Here is a 20791-nt window from a genome sequence, read left to right as displayed (position 1 = left end):
AACTCCAGACTCTTAAGACTTCCCTTAGCTCCCGCCTACTCGCGTGTGGCCACACCCCCTGCCTCTCCGATTGGCCTCTGACGGCGGTGGGCGGGGCCCGGAAGGCACGGGCTGGGGAAGGGAGGTTAGCTTCAGCGCGCATGCCCGAGCGGCGGCGGCGGCGGGCGGAAAGGCGGGGCGGCTGTGTGCTCGGAGGGACAGTGGCGGGGCGGGGCTTCTTGGTTTGCAAGGGCAGGTCTCGCAAACTCAAGCACCTTCACCTTTCAGAATCCGGGTGGGGTCTGCGCTCAAAGCCTGGGTTCAAATCCTGCCGCCCGGGTCACTCGATGTGTGGCTTTGGCAGAAGGCTTGACCTCTGAGTCGCGCACAGTTGCTAAGAGGGACTTGTCCCGCCTGCCTCCTGGACTAAACTAGGGCTTAATTTGCAAACGCACTGGAGCCCTGAGCTCCAATCGGCGAGGACCTGTGTGGCCTTGAGCAACCATTTTAATTCCTCAGCGTCAGTTTCTTCCTCTGTGAAACGGGAGGAAAGGACAGCGTCTGGCTCCTAAGAGGGTTCAACTGTGGATGGAACAACTCGTGGCAAATGCCCCGAGTGACATGCAACATGTCCTCTGAGTATGTTTATTTTCCCTCCGCTGCTGGGGAGTGGATGCCCACTCAGTGACCCTGTCGGACAGGGTGGAACTGCCCCTGTGGATTTCCGAGAATGTCACTCTTGGCTGGAGTAGAAAGCCCTCCGTTTCCTCCTGCCGAGCGGCGGGTGGTTTCGAACTGCTGCCCTGGCAAACCTTGCAAATCGCAGCGCAAAGGGGTCACCACCATCACGCCACCAGGGCGGTGGGCTGTTCACCGAAAGGTCCTCCGGGATTCAAATCTATCAGCTTCTCTGGGGGAGAAAGATGAGGGAGTTGGCTTCCAGAAAGATGAGAGCCTTGGAAACTCCGTGGGGCTGTTTTCCGTCTGGCGACGCGGTTGCTGAAGAGAGTTGCGTTTTTCCTTTTGGATTTTCAACTTAGCACTGTGATTCGGATGAAAGTTTTGCAAACCACACCCCATAGCGTGTTTCTTCTCATCCATTGTGCCCCCGCCCCCACCCCATGATGTGCCTTCCCCGACTCCGCTTCCTCCCTGTTTCCTGTTTCGATTCTTCCTCCTTTCCTGTCCTCCGTCTTGTACTCTGTACTTTGCCCTTGGGTCAACGCTGCCCTTGTCACCTTAAATGGCTGATTATTCTGACACAGGTGAGTTTGGTTCAACCCTGAAAGGGGTTCCACCAGTCTCTATGCAAATCAGGAAGCCTGGTCTCTTTTTTATGACTTTGAATATTCTCCTACAGTTTTTCTGCAACTCTTCCCCAGAGCTGCTACTGGGTGCCTTTTCAGAGCTGGGCACCATCTACTGCTTCTGGTTTCAGGATGGTGGGAACTGATGTTTAGTGGTCTGTTAACTCATTAGACTATTTCCATATGTCTTTCGATTTTCTTCCTTGTTCTTTCCCACGGACGGCGAGACATCAGTAGGTGCACCTTTTACGTGGCTGCTCCAGAACTTCAAGACTCTAGCCACACCAAAGTAGGATGTAGAAGAGTGCGTTTTTGTTTGTTTGTTTGTTGTATCATTATATATATATAATGAATTTTTTGTCATTAAAGACTCCAAGTCCGCTTCAGTTTTACTTTTCCTCCTTTTAAAAATTTCAGCCTCCCACATATGGACAAATGTGCTTGACACAATGGGTGGATGTGTGGATTGTGATAAGAGATGTAAGAGCCCCCAATAAAATGATTTATAAATTATTTTTTAATTTTAGTCACCCAGACTAATCATTAGGTTTGAGAGGTTAGGAACCCGGAAGGATTTTTGTTTTGTTTTAAGAGGGATACACTATATATTTACTTAATCTATCTCAAGAAGTGAAATCAACAGGCATATCCTGTTAAACCCTCCATGTATGTGGCTTGGTTTCTACCCCTCCCAGCTTCCCCGCCTCCTCAATATCCTATTTCCCTCCTGCCTCCCTGTTCCTGCCCCTCTCCCTGGGCTCCTCACAGCCATCAAAGTCTTGTCTTTGCGTGCACAACCCACGTTTCATTATACTAATGGTGAGAGAACATTCTCTTTATGAACTGCTTTGCCAGTTGACCTTGGGACCCCCAGAGCCTATGGTCCTGAGACCCCAGGTAGAGCGACTCATTTCGTCAAGGTGTTTCATTATGCCAAAGATGTTTTCTTAGGCATTGTTATGCCTAAGATGTTCTCGTGACTGCACCTGCTGTTTGCTCCCTCACATTCATGGGTATATGTACAGCAGAGGGAAATAAACGCATGCGGATGTGCTCGGTCACACCTAGACATATTGATGAGTAGGCTCCCATTCGCGTCTCCTATGCCCATCAACTTGCTGGTCCATTCCAGCACCAGCTGGATGGATCCCCACTACTGCAGGAGTGTGTGGGTAATAGTATTGGCCTCTGTTGCCTTTGACTCTCGCCCTCCTCCTAGGGTCTCTCCCTGCCTCTGCCACTTTTGCCTACACTCCTCATACTGTATACGGCTTTCTCCTTCACCCAAGTTAACATTTGGCCAACCTGTAGTCCATGACTTCCCTCCCTCCCTCCCTCCTTTCCCCCTACCACCTCTGATACCCATCAAGAAATGGGTCTTTTCGTTTGAAGATCTTGTCTTGACTTTTGACGATAGTGGTCTCATACAATACGGCCACAGAGAGCCTCATCTTCTCCCCACAGAGCGCCTGGTGGGTTCGAACTGCCGACCTCATGGTTAGCAGTTCAATGCGTATGTAGCCCACCGTGCTACCAGGACTCCAATTTGCTAGACGTTTCCCTGTAATCTTAAGATACGGATAGCACATGTAAATAGTCTACTTGTACTATATTTTTTCACCTATTAGTTTACTGTGATGGAATTGGATGGGGTCTGTATGGTGTGGTACAGGCAGGGCGGGTCCATGGTGGGGTGGTGGTGACGCTGGGTAACCACATTGGGTAACACCAACCCTAGGGATGCCACTGCCTTCATCCCATGCTGAAACTCGGCATCCCTGCTAATGGGACACGTGAAGCTGGGTACCACCTGAGTGGATGCACCAGGGAGCCCGTAGCATCCTCTGTGAAGCCTCCTTGCTGCATTGAATTGTATGCATTGCATCTTAGTCTCTAGCTCCCACTTCCAACTTATAGAAATACAGCTCACTGCCATCGAGTTGATTCCAACCCAGAGAGAGGACCAAATGGAGCACAGGCCCAATCGAACCGAGCTAGACTCTGGGGTGTCCTACAGAACAAGGGGCTGCTCTGCCTATCATTTATAGTCAAGAAGACCCAACAAGGCAGTGGTGAGATTGTTCTAGGATAAAAGGAAGATAATATTTACTTTCGTTTTTAAAGATCATTTCTTTGGGGGCTCTTACAACTTTTATAACAATCCATACATCAGTCGCCTCAAGCACATTTGTACATATGTTGCCATCGTCATTTTCAAAATGTGTTCTTTCTACTTGAGCCCTGACACTGGCTCCTCTTTTTATACCCGCCCCCATATGTACTTTCCTTCCTCCCTCCCTCCCTCCCTTCTCTCTTCCCTTTCACCCTTCCTTGTTTCTTCCCTTCCTTCCATTGTTGAGAATATAAACAGCAAAACGTACACCGGTCCAGCAGTTTCTACCCGGGCGATCCAGTGACAGTGCCGAGAGTATCTGTGTTGTGCCGCCTTTCCCACCTTCCTGGTCTTTCCTTTTCTCAGCAGTTTTAAAAATCATTTTATTGGGGCCTCACACAGCTCTTACCACAGTCCATCCATCCACTGTGTCAAGCACACTTGTACCCCTGCTGCCATCATGCGTTCTCAAAACACCTTCCCTCTACGTGAGCCCTTGGTGGTAGCTCCTCCTTTGTTTCCCCTCCCTCCTGAACCCTTGAAAACTTATAAATTGTTACTACTTGTTCATGTCTTAATGACCGATGTCTCCCTTCATCCCCTTTTCTCAACAGTTTTATTGGCGTATAAATCACATGTCATATAATCCAATAGTTCATTCGCACCTAAGAGTTGTACAATCATGACTACTATCAGTTCGTGAACATTTTCTTCATCCTTCTCTCTCTCTCTCTCGTTTATTTTTCATTTTCTTCATTCTTGTACTCATCGTTATTAACTCCTCACTTCCCCCGACCTTCCCTGCATCCCCACAGGGAACCCAGAAATCATCCAGTTACTGTCCCCATAGAGGTGCCTATCCTGAGTGCCTTCCTATCTCTTCCCATCATTTCATGGAGAAATCATTCACATATCGCATGCTTTCTTAGTCCACTTGTAGACCCACCCACTTTTCTGAGTCGTTCCCCATCACCTCTGTAACATAGACTCCCTGTGCCCTAACATTTCTATCTACTCATTGGAGATACCCCAAATTGTGGACTGCATTCCTACATGCCCCACGGTGAGTTGCCTGTGAGTCCGTTCCGACTCCTAGCAACCCTGTGTGCAACACGACGACGTACCACTCCACCTTCACAGTCATTGTCAGGCTCCAGCCCACTGTTGCAGCCACTGGGTCAGTCCACCGAGTCCAGGCCTTCATCTGTTTCCCTGCCCCTCCAGTTTACCAAGCGTGATGTCCTTCTCCAGGGACTCGACTCTCCTGATAACCATCGAAGAAGTCTCTCCATCCTGGTCTCTGAAGAGCATTCTGGCTGGACTTCTTCCAAGAGAGATCTCTTTTTTCCTTTGGCCGTCCGTGGTACTTCCAATAGTTTTTTCACCAACACCCTAGTTCAAAGGCATCGATTTTCCTTGTATCTCCCCTAGTCAACCTCCAACTTTCCCATGCAGGTGAGGCGAGTGAAAATACTGTGGCTTGGGTCAGGCACACCCTAGTCCTCAAAGTAGCATCCTTGCCTCTCGATGCCTTAAAGCGGTCTTGTGCAGCAGGTTGACCTAATGCAATGCGTTGCTTGATCTCTTGAATGCGGCTTTCAATGACATTGATGGTGCAGCCAAACAAGAGGAAATCCTGAACAACTTCAGTCTCTTCTCCATTTATCAGGATGTTGTCCACTTACGAGGATTTGGGTTTTCTTTGCATTGAGTTGTGATCCACACAGAAGGCTGCAGTCTTTGATCTTCGTCAGCAAGGGCTTCAAGCCCTCCTCACTTTCGGCAAGCAAGGTTGTAGCATCTGCACATCCCAGGTTGTTAACAAGCCTTCCTCCAATCCTGATGCCGCGTTCTTCTTCAAATAAGCCCGCTTCTCTGATTATTTGCTCGGCACACAGATTGAATAAGTACGGTGAGAGGATACAACCCTGACTCATGCCTTCCCTGAGTTTAAACTGTGCTTTACTTCCTTGTTCTGTTCGTGCAGCTGCCTCTTGATCCATATACAGGTTGTGCACAATGAAGTGTTCTGAAATCCTCTCACTTTAGAGCTTTAGTGGCCCTTCATCCACATATCATACAATTCAGTAGTTCAACCACACCAAGAAGATTGTACAATCTTCACCACAATCAATTTTAGAACATTTTCTTTCCCCTCATACTCATTGTTATTCGTGTTATTTTTTTCAATTTTGGCAAAAATATACACAACAGACCATTCTCCAGTTCACCAGTTTCTGCATGTATAATTCAGTGCCATTGATCACTCTCTTCGTTTTGTACAATCAATATGGATATCCCTCTCCAAATTGTTCCAACATTAAAATCAGTTCAATGCCCCTCCCGCCCCCCAAACCAAAAACTCTTCCTCCTTCGTCCGTGGTAATCATAGGTCAAGTTTGATTTCTTTCTCTCTTCTTTTTAGTAGTTTTCTTGATATCGAAAGATGGAATATCCAAAATAATAATAATTTATAACTTATCAAGGGTTCATGAGGGAGGGGGGATCAGGGATGGAGGGGAAAAATGAGGAGGTGATACCAAGGGCTCAAGTAGAAAGAAAATGTTTTGAGAATGATGATGGCCACAAATATACAAATGTGTTCAACAAATATACACATGTGCTTGACATAATGGATGGATGGATGGATTGCGATAAGCGTTGTACGAACCCCCAATAAAATGATTTTCAGAAGAAAACAAAGATGGAATAGTTCATACTTGCACAGGGCCCGTGCTAATCTTCCAGGTATCACTTCAATGTTAGCGTATGCGCTGCCAAAGCAAGCACGGAAATTCTCATTTTCCACAAGGTTGTCCATAGTTTGTCATGACCCACACAGTCGAATGCTTTGGCGTAGTCTGTCAAACACAAGTAAACATCTTTCAGGTATTCTGTGCTTTCAGCCAGGCTCCCTCTGACGTCACCATTCCTTTTCTAAATTGGCCTGAACCTCTGGCAGCTCCCTGTCAATGCACTGCTGCGATCATTACTGGGTGTTCTTCAGCAAACGTTTGCGAGTGTGTGATATCAATGATACTGCTCTATAATCTTCACATGCTGTTGGGTCACCTCTCTTTGGAATGGGTACACATATGGATCTCTTGCCGTCAGTTGGCCGAGTAGCTGGCTTCCAAATTTCTTGGCATAGACAAGGGAAGAAATCCAGTGCTTCATTGTTTGTTGAAACATTTAAATTAGTGGTCCATCAATTCCTGGAGTCTTGCTTTCAACTCTCTTAAGGACTTACGGTCTTGGAAACCCACAAGGGCAATTCTACGCTTGTCCACTAGGGTCGCCGTGAGTAGAATGGAATCGATGGCAGTGAGTTTAGTTTTGTTGAGTTTGGTTTTGGGCTAATGTTTTCAGAGTTTTGACCCCATGGGTCACTCTTAACTGGAGTAGAAAGCCTCACCTCTCTCCCTCAGAGCAGCTGGTGGTTTCGAACTGCTAACCTGCAATTAGCAGCCTGTGGTAGTTATATAATCGTTTGTCAATTTGAGGATTAAGAGTGTAAGGGTAGAATATAGACTGTCAATCAGATCATAGCCAATGAGGCCTCTGTGTGGGCATGACCTTCCCCTGAGCATTCTGGGAAATCCGGTATTTCTTCCTTAGACGTGGGAGACACTTCTCTCTCTCTCTCTCTCTCTCTCTCTCTCTCTCTCTCTCTCTCTCTCTCTCTCTCTCTCTCTCTCTCTCTCTCTCTCTCTCGGCTCACTCTGTGTGAGACACTCTACTGACAAGGCTGACTCCCTTCGAGACATCCCTGAGGAGAAGCCACGTGGACCCACCCTGATGCAGCCCTGGAAGCTAGAGAAGCCACGTGGAGACCCCAGCGCTGAGATACTTACAAAGCCACTGGATACAAAGACCTTCTAGCCACTGGCCTGTGATCATCCTGCATTCAACGTCATTGCATGTGTTTTGTGAGTCTGAAGAGGACTTTATGAATGGGTATCAGACATATGGGCTAATATCGGACTTACTGGCTTGGATTGGACTCAGTTGGGATGCTTTCTGAATGTACAATTACCCTTTATATAAAACTCTCTCCTATACACATGAGTTTTTATGGTTTTGTTTCTCTGGTCTACCCGGACTAACACATTATGGTGCCTCGGGAATGGGGTACTAGAGATACAAATCATAAAAGATGGAGAGTAGATGTTTGTTTGACTTCTCCCTTGTGGTAGTGTTCCGTCTTTGGTGAGCCAGAGGTCAGATGTCAGCATGCAGTTTACTGGGCTGTTTTCTGGAAAGAATATGGGAAGTTAAAGTTTTGATTATTTTGTTCGGTTGTAGTCTTTGGTTATTCCTGTGTGAAACGGTAAAAATGAATGTTGATAATGTATATTTTGAGCTCAGGTGTAGAAATCGCCATTTGAATTTCTCAGAAACTGCTGCTTCAGGAAGTGGAGAATCCTTAAGGGCAGGGGCCTGAAATGACAGAAAGCTTGGCTCTGGTTTGGTGCCCTCAGAGGCCTAATCCCATTCTTTGTATCAATAGAATAGTTTAGATAAGGATTTAGATAAGCTAAATAAGGATTGACCTTGACTGTTTCAAGAATTGAGTTGAGTATCTGATTCTACTTTTTTTATATACTGATTTCTGCTTATTCTTGATATAAAAATTGGTAGAAATGTTTATTGGGAAGTATGAAAATAGAGAGCTTGTAAGCCCACTGGCCTCAAACCATTAATTTGATCATTAGATGTGTTTGGGACACACCTGGAAAGAAGGCTCTGAAGGTAAGCCCCACCCAATGCTTTGGAGTACTCAGGACATTTGCATTCCAAGAGATTTGCCTGGGGGCAAGATTGACAGCTTCAAGAAAGAGGAACTCTCTGGAAGGTTGAGAACCACTGGTCTAAGGCAAGGCGACCACTGGAAACCCTGGCAAGGTGAAGTGTGGCAACCCACACAGAGTTGCCCAGAACCCAACCAGATGAAGAGCTTTTTGAGCCTGTGAACCGATGCATATTGTTGCTGACTTCATGGGTGGCCTGTCCGGATTTGACTTTGCTTATGGATGTGGACTTCACAAGGTTCCAACTGGAATGAGGACTCTTCACGTTGAAAAATATGGCCAAATAAGAGCTGTATGAGCCCCCAATAAAATGACAAAAAAAAAAAAAAGAAAAATATGGCCAAATCCTCAGAGCACTGGGTTGATGTAAGTAGGCAGTATAGCAATTAGATACCCAAAATTGGGGGGATAAAGGCATGAAGTAGTTGGGTTACCCACTTTTATAGGTCGGGGAATATTATTCATAGGATTATAGGATTCAGGTGTAGGTGCTACTTAACTGCAGTTGTTAGGCATAGGATATTTTTGTTTTGTTCCCTTATAAAATGTGATGTTTACATGAGGGTGGCACATATTGAACTGTGTGCATTTTAGTTTTATCCTGTTAGGTACAGATATGATTGCATTATTGTGTGTTTGAAAATTAATTATGTATGAATACAGAGTCATGTGAAAGTATCAAATTGACGAGGGGTGGCCTGTGGTGGCTTTATAATTGTTTGTCAATTTGAGGATTAAGAGTGTAGGGGTGGAGTCTAGCCTGTCAATCAGATCATAGCCAATGAGGCTTCTGTGTGGGCGTGGCCTTCTCTTGAGGATTCTGGGAACTCCTGGATTTTCCTCCTTGGAGTCAGGAGACACTCAGGAGTCTCTCTCTCTCTCTCTCCCCCCCTCCCCCCGCCTCTCCCCACTCCCTGCAAGACACTATTTACGAAGCTGACTCCCTTTGAGACATCCCTGAGGAGAAGCCACGTGGACCCACCCTGATGCAGCCCTGGAAGTTGGAGAAGCCACGTGGAGACCCTTGCCAGTGCTGAGATGCTTACAAAGCCACTGGATACAAAGACTTTCTAGCCACTGGCTTGTGATCCTCCTGCATTCAGAGTTATTACATGTGTTTCACGAGTCTGCAGAGGACTTTATAGATGGGTATCAGACATATGGGCTAATATCGGGCTTATGGGCTTGGACTGGACTGGGTTGGGATGCTTTCTGAATGTACAATTACCCTTTGTATAAAACTCTCTCTTATACACATATGAGGTTCTATGGTTTTGTTTCTCTGGTTTACCTGGACTAACACACAACCCAATGTGTAACCATTACATCACCAGGTCGTCTTATAATTAAATTAGTGTGTGGTTTATTGGATCCTGGTTCATGGTGTAGGGGGTGGATGCCACATGTTGTAGGGGGTGGGTGCTCTGGTGCCACAGTGGGCTCCAACCGCAAGATCAACAGTTTGAAACCACCAGTTGCTATAGAGGAGAAAGGTGAGGCTTTCCACTCCCATAGAGAGTTACAGTCTTGGAAACCCACAGGGGCAGTTCTACCTTGTTTTACAGGGTCACTGTGAGTTGGCATGGACTCAATAGCAGTGAATTTTGTTTTTGGTGTGGGGGACAGGGAGTGGGGGAAACCAGCAAAGATTATTGGAATAACTGGTGACATTTGGATAGGTACTGATTGATACGTGAGTGACTTCATGGAGTTGCTAGTTTTCTTGTTCTTGTTGTCAGGTGACGGTACGTCAGAGCTGACTCATGGTGATGCTCTCTACAACAGAACCAAGCATTGCCCAGGTCCCAGCCACTACTGTGATTTGTTGGTAAATGTCCTTGCGCTTAAGAACTGCCTTGCCTGTTGATCTCTCTCGGGCAGGCCATGGGGGTATCTAACATGTACTGTCCCATGGTTCAGCTAAAACAAAAAAATGACACAGACCTACGGATACATTTGTAGCTCAAGCCGACATCCAAATGTTACCCAGGATCGCATCTAGGGAGGAGGGTCACTGATTAATTGATTTATTCAGGCGCCCAGTCTATTCACACACTCCCATCCTCTCTCCCACCTTTTATTTGGGCTTGAGTACTTGTTTTAAAAATCACATTTAATTGTATTGTTGGTGAACTGTTGACACAGCAAATTAGATTTCCATTTAACCAGTTGTGCAGTGAAGTTGGTTACATTTTTTAAAGAATGTATCAACATTCTCCTTCATTCCATTCTAGATGTCTTATCTCCAATAATCTGGTTTCTTTGTCCCCTTCCCTAGTCATCTTTGCTTTAGAGTCTGTTGCTGACCATTTAGTCTCAGGTAGGTGATTTTTTTAAGGTTGTACTTGAAAATTCTCATCATAATCATAATTTTATATATATATATACATATACTTTTAAGTGTAAAATATTCATTAGAACCAGGTCTCTGCTAGTTAAACTCACAAAATCCCTCAAATCCATTTTTTACAACCTAGGTAAAGGAAACAGAGACTTTCCAAGTGGCTTCTTTCAAGGCATGGCGGTCATTTGCGCAACATATATTTATTGATCCCTTTCCTGTATTTTGGGCAGTTGTCTGGGGAGACCAGTCACTGGAGAAGGACCCAGTGCTTGGTGAAGTAGAGGAGTCCTCGGCACGGTGAATCAATACCATGCTCCAATACTGGGTGAGGATGATGTAGGACCGGGCAGTGTGCCCCTTTCGTTTTATTGTGAGTTGGAACCATCTCAAAGGCACCTGACAACAACTACATCTGGGCAGGAAGGAGGTCTGATAACCTGGTAGGTTAGGCGTTGGGCTGCTAACCCAAAGTTTGGTGGTTCAAACCCACTGTGGTAGTGATCGAATCTGTTGTCAATTTGAGAGGATTAAGAGTGATGGGGGCGGGGGGAGGTTTACCTGTCAATCAGGTCACAGCTTGATGACCTCATTTGGAGGCACAAAGGAGATAAATAGCTCGCTGGAGGCGGGACACTTACTCAGTCCCTGCTAGGCATTCTTGTTGACAAGCCACATGGAGACAGGCTGATGGCAGCCAGAGCATCAAAGCTGGAGAAGCCACGTGGTGACCCCTGCCAGCGCTGAGATACTTACAAGGCCACTGGATCCACAAGACTTCCCTCCCAGTGGCCAGTGATCTTGCTGCCCTTAGTGTCATTGCATGTGTTTTGTGAGTCTGAAGAGGAATTTATTGATTGGTATTGGACATATGGGCTAATATTAGACTTGATCTGGACTGGCCTGGGATGTTTTCTCAATAGTCAATTGCTCTTGTATATAAACCTCTTTCTTTTTTTATACACATATGAGTGTTTCTATGAATTTGTTTCTCTAGTCTACCCAGACTAATACACCCGTCATCAGCTCTGTTGGAGAAAGATGAGGCTTTCTGCTTCTTTAAAGATTTACAGCGTCAGAAACCCACAGGGACAGTTCTACTTTGTGGCCGTGGTCAGAGCTGAGGGTCCGGAGGGAGGGAGTGACTATGTGCTGGTATTAATGTAGACCATGGGGGGAGAGTCTGGCCTCTGTGGGCCTCTCTCCCTCCCTCTCTCTCAACATCTCGCAATAGAGTGCAGAAAGGGAAAGCGGATATGATAGGCAAAATCCAGGCACACTCACTGCTTCCCAGGAGATTCTAACTCATAGTGACCCTGTTAAAAAAAATATAACTGCCCCATAGGATTTTTCAAGGCTGTACATTTTTACGGAAGTCATCGCTTTCCCCTGAAGATGACTGCAGATGTATTCATGTATTCCCCAATTATTCATGGATTAGGTACCTACAGTATTAGAGATCCCTTGGTATGCTGAGAAAGGGGTGGGAGCTGGATAAAGATGTGTCAATCTGCAACTTTAAAGATGCCAACACACACACACACACACACACACACACACACACAAAATCCAACCAACTGACCCCACTGCCATTGAGTCTCTCCCAACTATCCTGTAAGACAGAGGGCAGAAATTCCCTTTTGGTTTCTCAGGCTGTAACTATGGAGGTCCAAAAGTCTCATCTTTCTACTGCTTAGCAGCTGTTGGGTTTGAACTACAGACCTTGTGCTTGGCACCCACCTCCTAATAGACTCTGCCGCCTGGGCTCTCGGCCTCAGAAATGTGGCCTTGGAAACCCCCAGGGCTAAGAGTGGGCATGGACTGAACCCAGGTTTGGGAGTGTCAGGCACTGTTCTTGGGAGTTGAGGATAGGAGCGAGAAGTCCCGGGGAGAGAGCACAGCCTTTAGAAGGTGGTTCCTTGGAGCCCAAAGCCAAGAGTACAGGAGAGGAGAGGAAAGGGAGGGAGGAGAGGGGGTGAGTGTGTGTGTGTGTGTGTGTGTGTGTGTGCAGGTTTGCAAGGGTTGGTGGTCCTTGGTGGGATTCTCTGCGGTGACACTTGAGACCTAAGGAAAGGACAGAGGTCGCTGGGCTCAGGAGGAGGCTGCCCCGAGGTGACACCGTGACTGCCGAAGGTGGGGCTCCGAGGTTTTAATTCTGAGGACCTGCGCTCCCCACCCCCACCCGTCCCCCCCCAAAGCACGAGAAGACCCTGGAAGCTGAACAAACGTGGCGGGGTGGCGGGGCGGAGATCATTTCTGCCTCTGGAGAAATGGGGGCTCAGGACACAATAAGTGGGCACGGGCTGGGAGACGGAGGCTCGGGGAGAGGGCCCTGTGGCCAGGCTGGTGCGGGAGGGGCTCCCCGAGGGCCTGACATTAAAGATGAAACCGGAGCGAGGGAGCCAGGAATTGGAAGGGCTGGGGGAGGAGCGGCCAGCCTGGGAGAAACGAAAGCGGAGGTAGCCGGCAGGCCCGGCCGGCCCGGGGCGGAGCTCCGTCCGCTGGGGCGGGGGCCGGGGGCAGCGGGGTGGGGGTGAGGGTGCGGGCGCCCCGCCCCGGGGGAGGGCAGAGGCGCCGGGCAGACTCCGGGCTCCGGCCGCGCTCCTGCAGGTCCGCACCCCGAGCGGAGGGTGGGCAGGTGGGCGTGGCCAGTCCGGCCACGCCCCTCGAGGCCTGCGAGCCAATCGCCCGGCGCAGGTCCGCGGAGGCGGCCAGGTTGGGGAACTGGACTCTGCCCGTAGGGGCCCCGAGCTCCCGTGTGAGCGCAGGCCTGTCCACTTTCCGGGCTAGTTCTTCCAACAGGTGCCGGCGCTCGCCGCACCTTGGGGCGCTCCGGTGGCGCAGCGGGCTACCAGTTGGGCTGCCCACGGCAAGATCGGTAGTTCAAACCCACCCGCCCGGCGCCCCGCGGTACAAAGAAGCACTCCTAAGAGGAGCAGCTCTACTCTGGGGTCCGTGTCAGTGGGGGGTGGCCCTGGAAAGTAGGGGTGCCTACTGGGGCTCATGTGGCACCAGCAAGCTATCCTCAGAGCAGCCAATGTTGCGTCAGGTCATGTTCCTCCTCTGCCCCATACCCTCCCTCTCAGCTCACTCAGGACAAAGCTGAAGGCCCCCAGACCCTGCCCGCCCCCCATCCTTCACCTCAAGTCCAGCCACAGACCTTCCTGGAACACTCTGCTCGACCCCCAACCTCAGGGAAGCTGGCACAATTTGCTTATTTCTTATGTTTCTTTCAGCCCAGACCCCTCCGCCCTCACCCCATGATACTTCCTAAGTACAGGAGTTATCTATTTCACAGGACACACAGTAGCCAAAAGCACACTCTGCCATGGTCACTCCTAGGGACCCTGTGGACCTCTCTCTCTCTCTCCCTCTCTCTCTAACAGTTTTATGGGCACTTACTTTCTCCACCTATATCACTCCATAGTCCATTCATATCCAGAAGAGAGCTCCATCTTTCTACAGAGTGGATGGTGGATTTGAACTGGTGCCTTATGGTGAGTAGCTCATTGGGGGGCCACTGTGCCACCCGAGCTTGGTTTCCTTGCAGTAGGAGCTCAATAAATTCGTGATGCCTAACCCCCCTGGTTTGTACCAAACTCCAGTTGCTCCAAGAGACTGATTTACTGTGGTGGTTGAGAAATACAGCAGAATCATCGTGTTGGCTGGAGCATCCCCGTGAGCAGGGGGAGGGGGGAATTCAGAGAGGTGGGTGGGATGCCTGTGATTGCAAGGTTTGGAGTTCATTGTGGTTTTTTTTTTAATCAAGAAATATTTTGGGAGCTCCTACCTGGAACACGCACTGTGCTAGCCAGGGTAGGGAGACAGCTGGGCGAAGTTAAATACCACCTCTCTCTTAAGAGTTTCCAGGCAAGCAGGAGGCCAGAGATAAACAAGTATCGTCCACATTGGATGGGTGCTATGAAGAAAAGCAAACAGAATGTGATGGAATGTAGGGGTGGAGGGGCCGGTGTACCTGGGGGGAGGGTCTCGTGGATGGCGTCGTCATTAGCAAGTGTAGAGGACTTACCTGAGGTGGAGTGAGTTTGAGGGACGTAAGCTTGGTGCTATCAGAGGGCTCTGACCTTGTCTTCCTTCAAGGTCAAAGGCCCCAGGCTGGTGTCTGGATGGAGGTCTGACATGCACACAGATCTCACAGCCCACGCTCAGCGTTATGGAGTTTATTAGGGAAGCAACCAGGTTACATGCAGGATCAGGAACAACTCAGAATACAGTTCTCTCATCGGGTGCTCAATTCTCCTGCTCTGTGGGTCAGAAGCCCCCTCCTAGGGTCCAAATGAAGCGCTCTGATCCTGTCTCTCCTTGGTGGTCCTCAGTCCCCTCTACTCTGAGGTTGACTCTCTGTTAAACTTAGAAGCATGGCAACAGTGCCCAATTTCTTCATTGGTGTGTTAGTCCGGGTAGACTAGAGAACCGAATCCAAGGAGACCAGGTTACGTAATCACCACAATTAGGATGTTGTGCACCTCATTTGTTTGATCCTGCCAGCACAAGGGGGCCACACACCTTACTTTTGACATGAGCAAGCCATTCAATCTCCTTGGGGGCCACAAGCACCTATTTGCATAGTCCCACACAAGGACTTGGTGGTGCTTTAAGACCACCCAAAAGGAGCCCATCCTACCAAGTGCTGAGGAGGCCAAGGTCACTGGAGTTGAGTGAGAGAGGGGGACAGCGGAAGGCAGGTCTCTCAAGCTGGAGCGGACTTTGATTTTGAATGTGATTAGAAGCCACTGAACTCTTCCAGAAGGAAGACATGATCCAATTTGCCTTCTATATTTTCTTGAGGTGCCCTGGACAACTCCCCCACCTCTCTCTCTCTCTCTCTCTCTCTCTTTCTGGATGGGTGTACCATGCGAATTCTCTCTGTAAGCCGTCCTGAGGTTTCCAAGACTACAGAAACTCACCTGCCACCCCGGCAAAGGTCTTTGTACGGACAGAGCCTGTACAGTAGCATTGAACTTTGTATCAATTGCATTGAACCTGGTTGCCCTGCCTCCCCTCCCCCCCCCCATTCCCTCCTGCTAGCCAGGTTTGTATCTTCCAAATAAAACATTCGGCTCTGCTTCTTAAGCCAACCTAGCCTCCTACAAAGATCTTTGAGTCCTGGGAGTCTCTGGGCATGTGGCTTCCCCTCTAGTCTCAGCAGAGCATTGTGTGGCATAAGAAACGGACAAATTCTTAAGTGCCAGTGAGTCAGACTCTATGACCCTCCATGTGACAGTTTCTCCCTCAGGTGGGCCTGTGGGCCTCCGTCAGGAGCCCAGGTGCCTTAGTGGTTGGTTATATGTTGGGCTGCTAACTGCAAGGTCATCAGTTCAAACCACCACCAGCTCCACAGGAAATGATGAATCTCTCTACCCTCTGTAAGGAGTTACGGCTTCGGAAACCTATAGGGTCAGTTCTTCCCTGTCCTATAAGTTGCTGTGAGTCAGAATTGACTCCACAGCAGCGAGTGTATGGGGTCAACCTAGGAGCCCTGGTGAGGTACATATTTGAACTGCTAACTGCCAAAGTCAGTGGTTTGAAACCACCACCTGCTTGGAAGACTAAAAAACCCAAAAAAAACTTGCTTCCATGGAGTCAATGCTGACTCCTAGTGACCTCCTGTGGGTTTCTCAAACTGTTTCCAGAAGTAAAAAGCCAAGTCTTTTTCCTGCAGAGATGGTAGTGGTTTTGACCTGCTGACCTTGCAACTCTCAGCCCATCTTATATTAACCACTGTCCCTCCAGGGTGTGGTGAAAAGGTTTCCTACTCCCCATATATACTCTTGGAAACCCAGAGGGCAATTCTCTTTTCTATAGGGTCACTGTGAGTCAGAATTGAGTCAGCGTGTTTGTTTTGTTTTAATATGGGCTCAATACAGTTGGCTTGGGAGTCCAGATCCACCACGACACAGCACACGTACATTCCTTAGACATGTACGCTCTGGAGACAGGCTCGAGTTGAGCCCTGGCTCCCTGTGAGGCAGTGACTTGGCCTCTGTGAACCTCAGGCTCCTTCACTACCAATCTTGTCCTGTAGTTAGAATGCTCCTTAGAAGGCCTAATGGTGAGACTTGGTCTCACGTACTTTGGTCATGTCGAGAGGCCAGTCCTTGGGAAAGGTCACCTTACGCAGTAGCCACGGTCAAGGAGGAGGCGCATGAGATGGAGAGACCCCATGGGTGCCCACAATGGGCTCAGACGCTCACAACTCTTAAGGAGGACTGGGGTGGGACACTGTTTCCGTCTCTGGTGACGTGGGGCTTGCTATGATTTGGAGCCAAATGGACGATGCCTACCACCACCACTTCTGCCCATGGAGAACAAACGGGCTTCATTCGTATCTGGTGGTTGGGACAGCCGGGGTCAGAATGAACACAACTGGACATCTCATGTTTCAGCTTGGTGGGGCAAGTGTGCAGGTGTCCAGAGAATGGACCAGGCCCCTCCGGTTTGCCCAGGAATATTTACAGACTTCAGGTAGCAACACCACTGCCAAAAAGAAACTTTTATTAAAAAATAAAATTACAAACCATCAAAAAAAAAAAAAAGCCACCACAAAACCCGCCTTTTCTGTTAAATACCGCGGCATGGGACAGTTTGGTTTCCACCTATTGCACGTGATCCGGCCTGGTTTTAGGAACAGAGGTCCTGCCCAGGAAGTGGGATTCTGTCTGTAGGGAGGAGGCCAGCCTCTTCTGAGTCCCTTCTTGTGGAGGTGCAAGAGGCCGAGCTTGGGTTTCCATAGCAACCAGGTGGCACGGTCAGGCCATCTGACCCTGGGCCACATTTCTCTTCCCTGAGGCCCCAGTGGTCACAGGAGGAGGGAAAGGCAGAAAAATATGGGGAAGGAGCAATGAGACACCCCTCCCCCGAAACAGTCTTGTTAAGGCATTTGGAAGAGATAAATTAATTCCAGAAGACCCACCTTCACAGAAGGCTGGGGTCACCAGACACACACACACATGCAAAACGGTTGGTGGAACCCTGAAATTGGGGGGAGGGGAGCCTTGGTCTATGGCATGCCCCTCCCAACAAACACAGAGGAGCACCCGGGGAGCCAGCCAACCAAGGCCGAGATGAGAAGGGTCCCCCGCGCCACCCCCAGAGTTTTAGGACCCAAGAATGATCTCCATGATGTGATCTAGTTCATTCCACTCCCAGGATCCGGGGGCACAGAAGAGGTTGTGAGGGGCCTCTGGAGGGGCCACCAAGGGCTCCTTCTCAACTGCTGACGTGTCAATGTCCGGAAAGAAGTCATCCAGGCCAGAGTCACTGGAATCGCCCAGGTACCTGGAACTCAGGGACTCCAGGAAGACAGGATCGACCTGGGGCAGTGCTTCAGCCTGCGGGACTGGCAGGACCGCTGGGCTGGGAGGGCACTCAGTCTCGTCCATGGAAGTTTCCAGTTCTCTGAGGATGGAGCCGATGGTGGCCGACAGGGAAAAGTCTTCTTCCCCCAAGAAGAGGGGCTCTGGGGGCAGGGCAGGGGCCGGAGTGAGGCGCAGAGCAGCCTGGAGCTGCTGCAGGGTGTTGTGGATGAGGACATGTCTGCGGAGGCTGGGTGCGCGGGGGCCTGGGCTGTGCTGGACCTTGTCTAGGGAAATTCGGAGAAGGGCTTGCTGATAGCTCCTAGGGCCAGCCGGGCCCCAGCCCCACTCCTCTTCTTCCTCCTCCTCTTCAAAGTCCGGGTGTTTCCTTTTCAAGCCTCCCATGATGCTCTGTGGAGAGGAGAGAGGGCAAGTCAGACCCAGCGGGCCAGTTCAGACCCACTTTCTCGCTGTCAGCTTGTTGATGCCTTTAATGAGCTCACGTTTCCTCATCAGTAAAACGGAGCTCGTGTGAACCTCACAGGGCTGGGGAGAGGAAAGATCTGCACATGGTGGGGGCTGAATCTTAACCTACTTGCCTGAGTGGCCTCAAAAAAGTGGCTTTACCTCTCTGAGACTGGTTTCCATCTGCAAAACATGGCTCCTAACTCTGAGTCTTACAATCTGTTCTTCCCACGACATTCAGTGCTCTAGAGACCTGGACTGGAAGCAGAGAATCCTGGGTATGAATCCTGCCTTTGGACACTGCTCAGCTGTGAGATGGAAGTGATATGACGTCACCCCTGTGGGCCTCAGTTTCCTCATCTGAAAAACGGGGATTGGAAAAATACTTTTCATCACCTTGTCAAGGACATTGTACACGGAGTATGCACACAGCCTACTAGCCCTTTATTCCCTTCAGTTCCCTTTGGGTCAAGAACTTTTAGAAGCTCCCTCGGACCGAGGTTGCAGAAAGCCCTGCCGGTGCACAGGAATCTCTTTTTTCGTGCCCTCTTCCTTAACTCACTGGGAACGCTCCCCCAAACTAGAAGAGGCCGCCTTCTGCCCAGCCCCCGCCTGAATTCCGCCCTGGAGGAAAACTGGTTAGAACGAAAGTCACGCCAAGCCCCACCCACTCGGACACACCCAACCAGACCTCGCCCCGCCCCGCCCGCCCCGTGGGCTTCTGGGAATGTGGACCTTTCGCCAGCAGGCACAGGGAGTGACGTGGAGCGCGCACTACAATCCCCAGAGGGCTCGCGGAGGAAACGCCCCCGCCCTCCCGCAGGACATGCGCACACGGACCTCGGGTGGGTGGGGGAAGGGAACCCGGACGTCCAGCTGCTGGGCGCCCCGCCCCGCCCTCCACCACTGCCTCCCGGGCGGCGGGTCGGAACTCACGCCCGGAACACCCATCCCCCACCCGAGCTCCCAAGCTGCTTTCTCTCGGCTCCTCCGACCCCAGCAGGTACAGATCGCTTCTCAAAACTCGCTCTCAGATTCGGAGACACCCCCCCCTCACGCACTTTATCTGCAAGACTATCGATGCTCTTTGGTCCACTCCGTAGGGAGAATAGGTGTTCCAAGTGGGAAACCTCCCCCCTTAACTTTTGCCCCGACAGCCAGAAGCCCCCTAGACTTCACCTCCAAACTACCCCGCCGGCCCGGAGACCCGAAGTGCTGATGCTCCCGGCCACTGCGTCGGGAAGACCGAGATTCATTACCCTGAGGTCGGAATGCCTGGGATCCCAGCTCCTAAATCCCCCAGTCCCAAACACCTCGCACCGTTTTCCGAATAGTAGGTTCCCTAATTCCACCCGACCAGGAGTCACCAATTGCCCTAATCTCCAGATGACTTGGGCGCAAAGTTCCTTCCCGCAAGTTTTCTCACTTCGCCCCAAATCCCCGTGACCCCTGCTAGAGACTCCTTCCATTTGAAGATCCCGCTCCAACTTTGCCCGCCGTTCCGGATCTCGAACTCCGTTCCCTGTGCGCAGATCTCCCAAACCACTGTTACTCTGCGCCCCCACGCCCGCCCAGACCCCGTCACCCCAATTCCAGGGCCACGCTTCCACCTCCCTCGACCCTCGGTTGGCCTGCAGCCGGGCACCTGACCCCTCACCTGAACTGCCTTGCTGCGCAGGGACCACCTCTCGGAACGTCGGCAGCGTTGGGACCCACCAGTACAGGGCTGGTGCCTCGCTCACCTCCCGGGGGCCTCTCTGTCTGGCCTTGGGCCCAGCCAGCTCCGCCCCAGAGCGGAGCCACGGGCTTGATTGGCTGGAGCATTGCCTGCCGCGAGGCGCCGATTGGCTGGGCGGAGACTCCCGCCCCGCCTTCCCGTCCCCGGCGCTCGGAACCATGTAAAGGATTCCGACTCGCTAGGGGCGTGGCTTCGCATCCACAGTGGAGCGCGAGAGCATTTAAAACGACTTTCTGCAACTTATTTATCCTTCTCTCGCCCGGGTCATCAGCTTTGCTTTCGGAGGCCCCTTTATGCCAGGCCAGGATCGCATCGGGAGAGAAGACCCGCTGGCACCCCATCCCGCTTCCAGGTGGGCGGGGCCGCTCGCTCTCGGAGACCTCGCCCCCGGGGTTCCGAGGGTTGGCAACGCTCGGCGGGGAGGATGACGCAACTGAGCGCTAGCCAATGGGATGCCGCGACCCGTTGCCTGGGTGACCGAAGTCCCGCCCCCTCATCGCCTTCACTCTCCGGCTCCCCCTCGCTTTACGGAGCGTCCAACCCCCCCCGTTTTTTTTTTAATCTTTGGGACTTCTCGGCACGCCCCCTGAACCTCCTTCCTGGATTCCCCTGCCGCCCCATCTTTTCTCAGAGCGGTTCCTTTGCTGCTGAAAACCCGTTCGTGGCTCCCTCCTGCCCCGGGGACAAAGTGCAAACTCTGCTTTCGCCACCAGTCCCCTGC

At 50.4% G+C, this 20791-nt stretch overlaps 1 protein-coding gene across 2 annotated transcripts; it reads right to left on the bottom strand.

The window, feature by feature from the left end:
• Window positions 1-17050: 17050 nt before the first annotated feature.
• SERTAD3 (SERTA domain containing 3) lies at window positions 17051-20424 on the bottom strand. 2 transcript variants are annotated; one of them, XM_075537292.1, is made up of 3 exons: window positions 19990-20424; window positions 18495-18692; window positions 17051-18278 (listed from the first exon to the last, which is right to left on the bottom strand). In XM_075537292.1, the coding sequence occupies exons 2-3, from the start codon at window positions 18567-18569 to the stop codon at window positions 17670-17672; spliced, it is 684 nt and encodes a 227-aa protein (XP_075393407.1). In that variant the 5' UTR covers window positions 18570-18692; window positions 19990-20424; the 3' UTR covers window positions 17051-17669. The 2 variants fall into 2 exon arrangements, with proteins under 2 accessions (XP_075393407.1, XP_075393408.1); XM_075537293.1 differs by lacking the exon at window positions 18495-18692 and having other exon boundaries at window positions 19990-20419.
• Window positions 20425-20791: the final 367 nt, after the last annotated feature.

Source organism: Tenrec ecaudatus, chromosome 18 (genome assembly GCF_050624435.1).
Source record: "Tenrec ecaudatus isolate mTenEca1 chromosome 18, mTenEca1.hap1, whole genome shotgun sequence".
In the NCBI taxonomy this organism is placed as follows: Eukaryota; Metazoa; Chordata; class Mammalia; order Afrosoricida; family Tenrecidae; genus Tenrec; species Tenrec ecaudatus.
This window is presented reverse-complemented; position numbering and strand designations above follow the sequence as displayed.